The sequence below is a fragment of the Bubalus bubalis genome, chromosome 2 (genome assembly GCF_019923935.1).
Source record: "Bubalus bubalis isolate 160015118507 breed Murrah chromosome 2, NDDB_SH_1, whole genome shotgun sequence".
In the NCBI taxonomy this organism is placed as follows: Eukaryota; Metazoa; Chordata; class Mammalia; order Artiodactyla; family Bovidae; genus Bubalus; species Bubalus bubalis.
The window spans coordinates 124,966,445-124,979,278 of record NC_059158.1 but is presented as its reverse complement, the minus strand read 5'-3'; the positions used below and the strand labels follow the sequence as shown (position 1 = coordinate 124,979,278).

The window sequence follows — 12,834 nt, the reverse complement described above, 5'->3', positions numbered from 1 at the left end:
TTGATGGAAAAACAAAGAACACTCCAACATGGATGTCAGAGCAAAGAATAGTAGACCAGAGAACATTCCATCCCAGGGTAAGATCACTGGTGATGTTTGCCCAGCACGACTTCAGAGGCCGTGGACCAGCGGCTGAGACAGGAGCAGAACCCGCAGTGATTTTAAGCCTGGGCCGCTCTGTGTGCTGAGCGTGTGCATGTGCCTGGGGGACAGAGAAGCTCTGTTTTTAGGTTAGAACAAATGGAGACCACATGATCCTAGACTTTGAGCCTGACGATTGACTAGAGAGACCTCTGGGGGTCTTGGGTGAGTCTATTCTACATGTGGGAGGGACTTGAGTGCGTGAGGGTGGACTGGGGACGACTGTACTATTGCTGAGAAATAGTCACTCTATCCCTCTTATTCCTATGGAAGGACACTTCCCATCCCTGATACGGGTTTGCCACATGACCTGCTTTTGCCACAATGAGGTGAATGTGATGGTGCACTCGTTCTGAGCAGAGGCTTGAGAAGGACTCACATTTTTCTGCTTGCTCTCCCATGCTCCTGCCATCACTACGAGAAGACAATGCCCAGGCCAGTGTCCTGACCAGGGAGGAAGATGAGGGTCACGTGGAGCAGCTCCAAGCTGCCCCCGCCCAGCTGGCTGGATGAGCTGCTCCCAGCTGAGCTGCAGAGCCACCCAGCCCAGCCCAATGGGGATCAGTCAACCGTCAGTGAAGCCAGATTCATGAGTGAAATAGATGCTGTTCCCTGGTGCTAAGGCTTTGTGGGTATGGTCATGCAGCATGATCGTGGCCGAAGTTAAGTGACACAGAGCACGTGGCTGAGTTGAATGGCCTCAGTGGACTTCTTAATACTGTAGCTCATCTAGTCTCAGGCAGCATTGAATTCCTGGCCTCTCCCTGCCCCCAAAGCAGGGCACAGCTGCCTCCGGGGACTCAGCATGTGATGTAGAAGAGATGAGAGGCCTGAAGATGATGGGCTTTGAGGGCAGAGGAAAGGGCTCAGCCGTCTGTGCTCCGTTCCTCCTCCTGAGGGCACAGTCCGCTAAATTCCTGGGGCGGGACTCAGCTGTAATCTTTCCACCATGAGGATACGGCCAGAGATGCAATGGCTCCCTACACATAGTGAAGACTCAGGGACACCCCCAGAAAGGAAACATGCTGAATTCCCTTCCCCTCAGGGGTTTCCTATACTTGATATTATTCTGAGCATCCGTGACATCCCTCAGAACTAGTTTTCAGCTGAGTGTCTTTCAGGCGGCTTTGGGAACTCTCCGAGCTGGGTGCCAAGGTTTCTCTCCTAGAGCAGAAGGCATTAAGGGGCCCGGGCTGGGATACCAGAGGCCAGCCTAACTGGCTCTATAGAAGGTGCCGTCTACTTCTTTCAACCCCATGCTGGGTTCTCCCCTCCCAGTTCCAGAATTCATCCCACGCCCCATTGGTTCCCCTCACTGGTCCCCCTGAGACACACGGCTGTAGCTCAATTGCTTCAGTGGCAGCCTGCTGGATTGCCAGACCCGGGTAACTCTGTGCACCTGCCAGGCCCACCCCCAAGGGCTCAGAGTCCCTGCATGTGGCTGCTCCCCATGGGCTCCTTTGCCCGTGGCCAGTGGCTGGGTATCCAGGGCTTCATCAGCCTGCCTGATTCTGCTTTGGCACCAGAGGACAGGGGGCTGCCTGTCTTCCTCTCCCTGCCTCCCACAACTCAAGTGTGCTCATCCAACTACCTGGCCAAGAGGGGCCTCTGACATGAGGACGGCTTGAGACCAGTGCTGCCTCTCACAATCAGCAAACCAACTTAGATGTTCCAACCACCTGGCTGGAAGAACAGCAAGATGTTCCCTCTACAACGTCAAATCCTGCTCACCCCCCGGCACCCCTCCCGCTGCCTCCACCCTGAGACAACAGCCAGCCAGTAAATGCCCCAGCGTTAAACATTTCCTGGCAAAGGCGGGACAGTCAATTTTGATCCTGCTGAGAAAAAAATACAGCTTCATTTCTGTTCAAATGCACTGAATTTACTGCTCAGGTTTTCATTAACTAATGTCAAGAAAGAAGCAGATAGACCAAATAAATTATGAAAAAATTACTTTTTTTTAATGTACAAAAAACGACTTATTTACAAGTTGAGTATGTCATCTCAATTCATAGCATGTAGAAAAAGCTAAAAATGTTTTGGAGATATAAATCTGACCAGATGATGCACCTATGGTATTTTCAGGGACGCCGTCTTCTGTACAGATTATATACAAACTGGGAACGGCCAGTGAAATCCTAGCCCAGGGAAAGAACATGCACCACACAGAGCACAGATCCCTGGAGGTGTCTCAGGGCTGTCATTTGAACTTGACCTTGTCTTTGAACCCTGACAAAGCACTTGCTGTTCTGGGGTGTAGAGGCCCAGGTGAGGTTTTGGCCATGTTCTGGTTGAAGCCAGGCTCATAGTCAGAGTCAAGTTCATAGTGATGCAGGTGGTTTCAGCAAGGTTGCCACAAATTCAACATGAGAAAGGTGTCGAGTGTATGTGAACGTGTGTGGTGGGGAGGATGCATCCATTCACCCTCCCATATGTTCGGGAACAATGTCTTCTGACGCCAGTTCCAAATTCCATTTCCAGGTGGGGCTTGGTCAACACTGAACAGGAAAATTCAGAGATGGTCCCTCAGAGTCCCAAGAATCAACCCCTTCAGAATCCCACCCCTGCCCAAAATACCATGCATATCATTACTCTCTATGAAATGAACAGGTGGGCGGAGGGAAGGGAGACCAGAAGATACCAGGACTGCATGTTGTAGCTTGGGGTCAGTCAGGGGGCTGCTGGTGAGCGGACAGCATAGCCTGGAGGAATGTGGGCAAAGGCTGCCATCAAGCCCCACAGTTTTCCACCATAAGGTGGGTGGACAGTGCATTGGAGACACAGGGTTGGGTAAACATGTGACTTCCTCTTCCTACTGGGAGATTTCCAGGGCGGCCTGAGGCTGGGCCCCCAGTGTGCTCTTTACCCAGGCCCCTCTTCATCACACACTTCAGCTCACCTTGGTCCATCCCTAACCCCCAGCAGCCCCGAGGTATTTAGAAATGTGTTCTTTTCAGGAAGGGCTACATTCTACATGCATGAACACTGTAAACATGGTCTGGAGAGGCCTGGGCAGCTTCTGGGCTTGCCCTGAGTATTATACTGTTTTCTTTCCTTTTTTGGGCAATGTTTTCATACTTTACTCATCCATATACACTTGGACAGTCAGCCAGCTGCAAACTTGGCTTTGCAGGGTAGAGACACCAGCTCTACCAAACCCATAATAAGGATGTGCTTCCAAACCATCCAGGTAAAAAAAAAAAATTCCCCCTCCACAGCAAGGGACGTCAGAGGCTTCAACAATTAAGCTTCACAGAAGAATTCCCGTGGGCCAGGAATTTCTTTACCTTGCAGGCACCGGAGCAAGAAACTTATCTTCCTGGATTAGGATATCTGGTATGGCTTTTGGATGATTCAAACCCAAATGTGGTTCCTCTCACCTCTTTCCATGTGTGCTTAGAATGCCCTGGGCCAATGTTATCCCTTGTTAGCCAAATGACAGAGGTGACAAAGCCAGACACCCATAAACACCAGAGGCTGTGAAGCACTGTGTAAACGAGTTCTGTATCCCTGCCTTGCCTTTTCCGTGGAGACTTTTGAGAGTTCCAAAAGATTATCTAAAGGAAGACCAGACGGGATGCACATAAACCTGCCCTTAAAGCATCTGTGGTCTGAACCAGCCACTGGCCAAACTCCCTCAGACCTATTTAATACTTTTTGGGGAAAAAGGTAAAACAGACAAAAGCACTGTGCCCTGGGAAGTGATGGTCCTTCCAAGTCCGCTCAGTGCCAGGGGCCGGGGCCTTAGGTCATCATGTTCAAGAACTTGCTCTCCTCGGCCAGGCTGGTGAGCATGGAGCTCATGTCCCCCACGGCCATGTTGCTGATACCGGCGGGGATGGAGGGCAGAGTCAGGGAGCTGCGTGGGGTGGTGAGGCGGGAGGAGCTCTGGGAGAGGCCGTGGAGGAGGCTGGGGCTCAGGGCACCAGAAAGCAAGCTGGAGTGATCGCTGTCATCCATGATGGCATCAAAATCAATCTGGGGTGCCTCAAGCAGCTGGGAGTCCACAGTGCTGGACACCTGGTTGACCCCCGGCGAGGGCAAGGCCTGGGGCTGTGTTGGCTGGGGTCGCAGGGCTTGGAAGCCGGCCTGGTTCTCAGGGCCTCCGTTCTGCTCATACATGTGGATCTGGCCATAGTAGTAGAGCATACTGTGGTCCTGGGTCCCACCTGTGTCCTGTGGGGGTGGCTGGGGGGGTAGGGACAACATGCTGCCCATTGTCCCCTTGGGTACAGACTCTGTCATCTCCTGGTTGGCTGACATAGCAGCCATGGCATGGCCAGTTGCCCTGGCATAGGCTAGCTGCTGCCCTGCACGTACCCCGTGGTGGCGGCCGGCAGGGCCAGGCTCTGGGGGTGGCCGGGGTTGCATTAGGCCAAAGCTAGATCCAGCTGCCCCCATTGTGCCCTGCTGGGGCTCCATGAAACTAGGTTGGTGGGAAGGTACCAGGTTGGGGCCTTGCTGGTAGCCCTCCTGGCTCATGGTGGTCACCAGGTGATGACTCTGCTGTGGGTAGTTTTGTGCTGGATGAGGTGGTGGCATCCCGGCCAGGCTGGAATTGGGCATGCCGAGCTCCCTGTGGCTGTTGCCCATCATGGTGGGGTCAGGAGCAACTTCCATGTGCTGGGGGAGCCCCAGGTGGCCTGGCTTGGTTGCCATGTTGCTGCAAGAGGAGGGGAATTGGTTCAGGGTCCCCCCCATGATGCTCAGCTGGGGGTGGGCTTGGCCGTAGCCGGGGTGGGGGTTCACTGCAGCAGTCGTGTTCGGACACTGGCTGCCAGCCCCTGGCTGCCGCAGCTGCTGTGTATAATTTCCCCTGGGTGCGGATGGGGCTCCACTGTAGGGCTGTAAGTGTGGCTGTGAGTTGTCTAGGCCCCCAGGGCTCGGCTGCAGGCCCTGAGGATTGTATCCTGGGTACTGGCCAAAGGCTGGCTTCTGTGGTACCACAGCTAGGCTGCCCTGTGGGAAGGGCAGAGGCTTCACCTGGCTGGCCAGTGCGTCCACGGTGCCTGAGCTCACTTCGTTCCACTGCACAGGCATGCTGTTCTTGTTCAGGCTGGAGGGGGCCCCGTAGCCCAGTGGGCAGCCTCCCAGCACCGGGGCGGAGGGGCCCACGTTTGAGTCTGCAGCTGCTATGGTGCGTTGGCCATGCAGCCCGGGGCTGGGCAGTTTGGGGTTCTCAGAGAAGCAGGTGCTTTCCGGGGGGTACACCGGTGGGGTACTCTCCTCCAGGGTGCCACTGGTACGTGCCTTGATGTACTGTACCACGTCATCGGGGAGCACGAGGTCGTCCTCTGGCAGTCCGAGGCTGACCTCTGGGCCTGTGCTGTCCACCCCCGCCGCCAAGGCTTCCATCACCACGTTCTCGCTGATGCTGGGCGGCCGGGGCGAGTAGCCGCTGCGGGCCAGGCTGCCGTCCGCGCTCGTGTGGCTTTGCAGACGGAGGCCTCGGCCCTGGCCGCAGGGTGGCGGTAGCGTGCCTGGGGTCACGTCGAGGGCGCTGTGGAAGCGCTGCACCCGCGGGGCTGCCAGGGCATCAGGCCGCCTCCCGGGATCGCTGGCCCGCCGTGCCCCGCCGCCCGGTGCCTCGTGGGGGAAAGCGGGCAACGGCCCCGTGGGCCCGTAGTGTGGCCCGTCGCTGCCCCGCCGAGGCCCGATCGGGCGCAGGCATGCAGCGGGCAGCGCGCGCTCGGGAGCATCCAGCAGCGCCAGCCGGGTCCGCAGGCTCGTGCGCTCCAGGCCCGGCAGCGGGGTCGGGGGAGGTCCACCTGTGGCTGCCGCGTACTTGGCCCGCAGGCTGTACTGCTGGGCGGGCGTGAGCTGGAGAAGCCCCGGGCCGCCGCCGCACTGACTGGCCTCACTCGAGCGCCGCGATGCGTCGGTGGAGATGGGGTCGTAGGAATCAGCAGAGCTGGCAGGGTGCGCGCGGCCGGCGCCCAGCGGCGAGGCCTCGCTGGAGCGGCGACTAGAGAAGTAGGGGGAGATGCCGGAGGAGCGGCGGCTCACGGTGTAGGCCGAGCTGACTGTGCTGGTGGAGCTGTCCCGGCGTTCCTGCAGGTGGCTCAGCACCGTCACCTCGCCCGGGAACAGCTCAGACAGCCGCGGGTTGGGCAGCAGCCCCGCGGGCCCGCCGCCCCCACCTCCGCTGAAGTTTTCCAGCACGGAGCCTGTGGGAGAGGAGAGGGATCAGCGTTGGGGATGCGGGACAAAAGGCGATGCTTGGACTGCCTGGAGGGTACTGAGCCTGCTGGGCCTAGAGCCCTGGAATAGGGTCTGGCACCCAGTCAATGATTTCTCAACAAAAGGAAGAAAGAGACAATTGGGAGCAAATGGAGGCACTTACTGCCAGGGCACAAGCAGAAGTTAGGAGGCTTGATGCCAGTCTGCTGCTGCCGGGCAGGCCCTGTGCTCTCATTCTGCCCCATTCTTGGTCTCCAGCTGGGGGTGGCATGTGTCGCTGGGGAACACTGGGTTACTGAAAAGAGCCCAGGAGGGCCCTGGACACAGCCTCCCTGCACCCTCTTCATCCATGGATGGGTGTTGCCAGCTGGGCTCCCCTGGGGCTGTGTTTACCCAGCAGGCTGTTTATAGAGAGCGTCCAGGGACCCAGGGCCACGGGAGCGCGGAGAGGCTGCAGAGTGGGCCGGGAGAAGACAGCGGCAACACTGGACCCCCGACAGCTGCGGCTCATCTCACGGAGCGCTCTGGGCCTTGAGCGGCCTCTACGTCCCTGATCTGTTCCTGGATGTGGGCCCCCCTGGGAAGGGGTGACCTTGGGTGAGGCAGCTGTCACCCCCCGGGCAGTCTCTGGAGGAGGCTGGGAATTAAAGGCCATCTGCTGGCAGTTCCTCCAACAGCTGGGGCAACAATCCTCCCTTCAAGGAAGACCTCTCAGTGTCACCCCTCTATAACCCAGTCCTACCACACGGCCATCAGTCCCTGGAGGGCAGCCTAGAGGCTCAGCGCTCCAGGGTGTCTGGTGCCTAGCACACTGCTCGGCAGAGTCGACACTCAGGAAATGCTCAGTGAGGACATCTTCCATCTCAAAGGCTGGTTAACACTTCCCGAGGCTGAGGACAGGGCTGCCTCCTCCAGGAAGTCCTCCCAGCTCTTCCCCAGCTGCCCTGCTTTCTCTCACTACCCTGAGCTCTGTCCTAGGTGCTACTTGGCTCATCCTGCATCTGGTGACATGGCCTTTCACCATAGCGACTGGAATATCTCACTGTCCTGCAGAGGGTCTTTGCTATGGTATCTATGGCAGGTGCCTGATAGACAAGTGAATGGATCATGAGGAACAGGATGATGGGAGCTGAGTTTGCCTGTTTTGAGGAGTTATGGGGATGCAGCATGGTGCAGTTGGAAGAGCATGGGCTTTGGAGTCACTCATGCCTGGGCTAAGTCTCAGCTCTACCACTAATCTAGGCAAAGCACTTTCACCTCTCTGAACCTCAATTTCCAAAATTGTGCAATGGGCTCATAAGATCTATCTTCTCCAGAGCACATGGTGTTTGGTGGGTGTGAAACACACTGGATTCCCTCCCACCCCACCAGTGCATCTGGGGCCTCCACTTACCACTTCCCGGGAGGGGAGGCAGCTTGGAGGTCCGGGTGTGCGGAGCTGGCCCGGCCCATGAGCAGGAATCCTTCAGTGACTTGAGTTTCTCCTTCTTGAGCTGCTCGAACCGGTGCATAGCGGTCATGTGTTTGCGCAGCTGTAGGCCACCAGCAGAGGGGGCGGCCAGGGCGGAGGTGTCAGCCCCTGGCGGCGGGTCCTCCAGAGCTGTCAGGTCTGCCAGGCTCCCGGGCCCTGTCCCCGGCATCTCCACGCCACTGTCATTGTTGGGGGCACTGCCCAGGGGAGAGGGCTCACTGCTGCAGGAAGACTGGGCTCCGGGGCTGGACTGACACAGCTGCAGGGGGCATGATAAGAAGGCACAGACTCAGAGGGTGCGAGAAGCCATGGGCCCTGCCACCCAACACAGCACTCTTGCACACCTGGGGAGGTGAGGGTGGGGGGCGAGAAGGAAGCTGCTGCATGGAGGAGCTTTCAAAGCATTATTTCTCTGAACCTCAGCTTCCCCAACTATAAGCTGGACCTGAGCTGCCCCCTGGAGAGAGCCAATGGATAGATGGAGACAACTCAGCAAGTAGAAGGCACCAGGTAATCGTCAGGCACCCACCTACAGCCCCTCTCCCCACACACAGCCTCCTTGCTGTGTTCCTAAGCTCTTCCAGCCAGTGTCTGGGCCGGAGCTCTGCTTGAAGAGCTTTCAGTATGTGAACATTTGGCAGCTGAGCCCCACAGAGACTGCCGCAGCCGTGTGAAATTAACACAAAAAGAGGAGACTTAAGCATCCTGACAGCAGTGATGGGCTGCTCGAGGAAGCAAGGAAGAGTGAAGGCCTGCTGACCTGCTGCCTGCCCAAAAGGCTGGAGACGGGTTGTTAGAAAGGACTGCAGAGGTTGTAGCTGCTGGATGCAGCCCTTGCCCTCGCCCTCCCAAACCAGCACTCCCTCTGAGTCAAGGCAAAGTGGGATGAGAGTTCATGGCACACGTGTACGGTGCGGAACTTCACAGACCGTGGGCAACCTTCACTGTGACCTGGGATCTGAGCCCAAATAAGGCTCACCTGGGATGAAGCATCTCCGGCTCACTCCTGGTCTGAAGGTCCCACATTCCAGGCCTTTCCAGGGAAGCTGCAGTGCTTTCACTTGCCCATGGCACTGCCCATCTTCCTCACCTCAGGACTCAAGACCTTCTGGAGGTCTGTCCTTCCCTCCTCTGCAGCCTGATCTGCACCTCCACTCTGCCCTGATCCTCATGCAGGCTCGGACCCCATGGCTTCCTCCTGTGACTGCACACTTGCCCCCTGCTGCCAGCTGTAACCTGTTCCGACGGCCCCACTTGCAGCACCTGCTGTCTACCTAACCAAACCTGCCTTCCCAGGCCCTTGAGGAGCCTGGCCAAGCACCCCAGCCACCCTTACTCATGCCAGCCCTCCCCCAGCCCCACCCAGCTCCTCTGCTCACCTCAGTACCGTCTATCCTTAGGGGAGGTACAGTTAGGAGAAAGAGGTGGAGACAAAGAACAGATGGTTAGAACAAAAGGGGTGCAGGCCAGAAGGGCAAGGACGCAGAGACAGGACAGAGGGTGTGGGGCAGCTGCGGCGCCTGGGGGCCGGTGGGAAAGTCAGCCACTGGAAACCACCCACACCCTGCAGACTGACCCAGTCGGGGCAGGCATCCTGTTCCCCATGGTCAGCCCAGCAGAATGGGACCCACTTGGCTCAAGACAGGTTCGGTGGGGGCCAGAGGTGGTGAAGGGAGGGATACTGAGCTGTAGAGAGGAGGGACATCCTTCTGCTCCTGGAGAGGGTGCCCCCTTGCAGATGGCATTGCTCTCCTGCTGCTGGGCATGGCCCCCTGGGGGCAGGGCGTGGACGGGGCCCCTGCTGCCCAGTTGGCTTACCCCGGAGCGCTCCGTCTTGATGGCCTTGACGTGCAGGCTGTCCTCCACGGCCTGGCTAGTGCTGCTGGCCTCGGCGTTGTCCTCAGAGCCCCGGCTGGGCTCGGCGCCGGCCTCGCTGTCCCCATTCTCCCGGAGCAGGGGGGCGCGGAGGTGCACATCGTTGCGCTGCTTCTTGGTGACGTGAGCGTCTGGGCCATGGACCGTCTTCACGTGCTTCCGGAGGGAGCTGGGGTCCGTGTACCGCTTGGTGCAGCCTGGAATCTTGCAGATGTAGGGTTTCTGGGAAGTGAAGAGGCGTCATGCATGGGGCAGGAAGGCAGACTCCGCAGGGGAGCACTGCGGCACCCCTGTTGAGAGGGGCTGGACCCCTGGATGGAGCCCTGCCCCACCGGCCTCGCCTGCCACCTTTTCTTGCAGGTAAGCATGTGGCTAACGAGACCCTCATCCCCACCCCCCCAAACTGGAGATACGGATCAGAGCCTGTGGAGGGAGGGGTCACAGTGCCTGGTGTGATCAGCATAGCGATCAGCATGTTGGGATTTTTAGTATCAGTGAGTGTATTACCTTCTTATATGTCTGTGAGACAGCACTGAACACCCTGCTCTCTCTCATGAGGAAAGACAGGTTCAGAGAGGCAAAGACACTGGCTCCAAGTCACCCAGGAGCGGGATGAAAACCCAGGGTTTCTAACGCTTAGTCCTGAGCTCATACACACACACACACACACGCGCACAACATCCACATATAAACAGACTTTTGTCTACATGTATACACACAGACATGTACACACATGTATGCACACACATCCACCTAAACACACACACTTAAACATGTATATAAACACCCACATGTGTACACATACTTACATATACGTATCCATACCTCCTCCCCGTATAACACATACAACCACATCCACACAGGCGCATACATACTTGCAAACACACATACCTTTCCAAGGCTATCTCTTGTCTTTAGACGCTCTGAGTTGATACCTTTGGGAATTCCTCTGACTTCTTATCAAAGCAAGTCTCTTTGGGGTCCAAAATGTCCCTAAACTTTTAGAGACATCCTTTCCTGAGTCTACCTGAGTGATGGTGGTTGACCCTAGGAGAGACCGGGAGGCAGGTACAGCCCACACCAAGGGCTCCCTCAGCTCTGCCCGGGGCTCTGGCTACCTGGGGAGACAGAGCCTCCTGTGCCCCACTGAGGGCAGGTTGACAGCCATGGCAGGCCAGGCAGCACTAGTAGCTGGACTGTGTCATCAGCTGCTGTCGGACTGTGGGGACAGGGGTTAGGGCTGTGTGCTGAGCTCCAACAGCAGGGGTGGCAGGGAGTGACATCTGGCTACCAAATGGCCTATAGGTGTCAAGAAGCCATGGCGTGAGGGTGACCCATGCCGGGGCCCCCAGGCGGGTACCTCGTTGGAGTGGGTGCGGTTCTGGTGCTTGGCGCGGTCTGAGGCATTGGAGAAGGCTTTGTTGCAGCCCTCGTGCTCACACACATACGGCTTCTCCCCCGTGTGGGAGCGCAGGTGAGTCTTCAGGTTCTCCAGGCGGGAATAGGCCTTTGAGCAGCCCTCGAACTGGGAAGAGAAGGGTTTGGTCAGTGAGGGCAGATATGGTGAGTCCCAGATACAGTGCAGGGAGCCCAACCTGTGGACTGGTTCACTCCGCCCTACAGGTGCAGCCAGGAGCGCAGAACTAAACATCTCCCTTCCCTCCTGATCCTATAAATGACACATCTCGAAAACTTGGAAAAGACTGAAAAGTGCAAGGAGGAAAATGAAACCTTCCATGGCCCAGGACAGGCACTGCTGGCCTCCAGGCAAGTCTCATTCTGGGGCTCTGCAGGCCATCCCCTCACATTTTAAAAACCTGAACTGGAACATCTCAAGCATTCAGTTGCTTATTCTGCTTGTTAAAATCGACAGCACATTATAAGACTCTTCCCATATGATTAAAAACTTGGTAAATATTATTTTCAACAGTTTCCTGATGCCCCTCCCTGATTAGAATATTTTATGCATTAAAATGTGCCAAGAATAAAATCCAGTGTCCCCCACATTGCGGAGGGAGCAGGCCACCTTGACCCTGGCTCAGGCCATGTCTCTCTCCTTTTTAGTCCTTGACCCCACTAAGTTCTCCTGCGTGAGGGGCCTTGCACGCACCATCCTCTCTGTCTGGAAGCTTTTTCCTATCTCCACCCACCCTGGCCTTGGCCCAGCCCACTCCCTCTCAGTCTTTGGGGTCATCTCCTCCTACAGTAATTCTTTGATTTTCTTAATTATAATAACACCCTTTTTTATCTATACTCCCTAATACAGTTTATAATTATCTTAATCATTTTGTTATCTGGCCTTCCCATAAGGATACAAGCTCCCTGCGAGCAGATACCTTCTAGGTCCTATTCGTTTCTGTGTTCCTAGGAATCAGTGCCTGGTGAATAGAAACGTTTTTTGGCACTCAAGAAACATTTTAGGAAAGGAAGAGGGAGCCAGAGAGAGGGGCAGGAAGGGAGGTAGGGAAGGATCATTGCAAGAGTTACCTATTCCAAAGATACTGCAACTGCATCCAGTGTAGCTGTGAAAATTGCCCCCAGAATGACGCATAAACCCCAGCAGGAACTGTTTCATTCCTCACATCCTCCCCTTTATTCCTGACCAGTTTGACTGAGCACACTTGGCTCCAGTGCCTTCTGTTTCTGCAGCTCACAGCTCATATCAGAGGGCTATGGTTGGCTACCACTCAGGATCTTAAGAAAATAACTTCTGCAAAGGACTCAGAAAAGCAAAAATAATCTTGCCAAAGGAGGACAAATTTGGAAGACTGACACTTCTCAATTTCAAAACTTACAACAAAACTATGGTAATCAAGCAACTGTATAGCACAAGGAACTATCTCTGATCTCCTAAGATAAAGCATAATGGAAAAGAATATAGAAAAGAACATATATATGTGTGTGTATAACTGAGTTACTTTGCTATACAGTAGAAATTAACATAACACTGTAAATCAACCATTCTTCGATTAAAAAAGACCATGTGTGGTACTGGCATAAGGACAGATGTAGCCGTCAATGGAAGGGAACTGATAGTTTAGAAAGAAACTCACACATTTAGGGTCAATTGGGTTTCAACAAGGATCCAAGACCATTTGATGTGGAAAGAGCAGTCTCTTCAACAAATGGAGTGGGACAACTGTGTAGCAACATGCAAAAGAATGAAG

The 12,834-nt window shown here is 55.8% G+C and overlaps 1 protein-coding gene across 2 annotated transcripts in view; it reads right to left on the bottom strand.

Moving 5' to 3' along the window:
- Window positions 1-2,080: 2,080 nt before the first annotated feature.
- Window positions 2,081-12,834, bottom strand: part of GLI2 (GLI family zinc finger 2) — a 262,832-nt gene continuing 252,078 nt past the window's right edge. For both annotated transcript variants that reach the window (XM_025277496.3, XM_044936487.2), the window contains 4 exons: window positions 11,028-11,192; window positions 9,611-9,889; window positions 7,715-8,051; window positions 2,081-6,308 (listed from right to left, as the gene is read on the bottom strand). In XM_025277496.3, coding sequence (XP_025133281.3) covers window positions 3,886-6,308; window positions 7,715-8,051; window positions 9,611-9,889; window positions 11,028-11,192 — 3,204 coding nt within the window. In that variant the 3' untranslated portion in view covers window positions 2,081-3,885. The remainder of the gene's footprint in view (window positions 6,309-7,714; window positions 8,052-9,610; window positions 9,890-11,027; window positions 11,193-12,834) is intronic.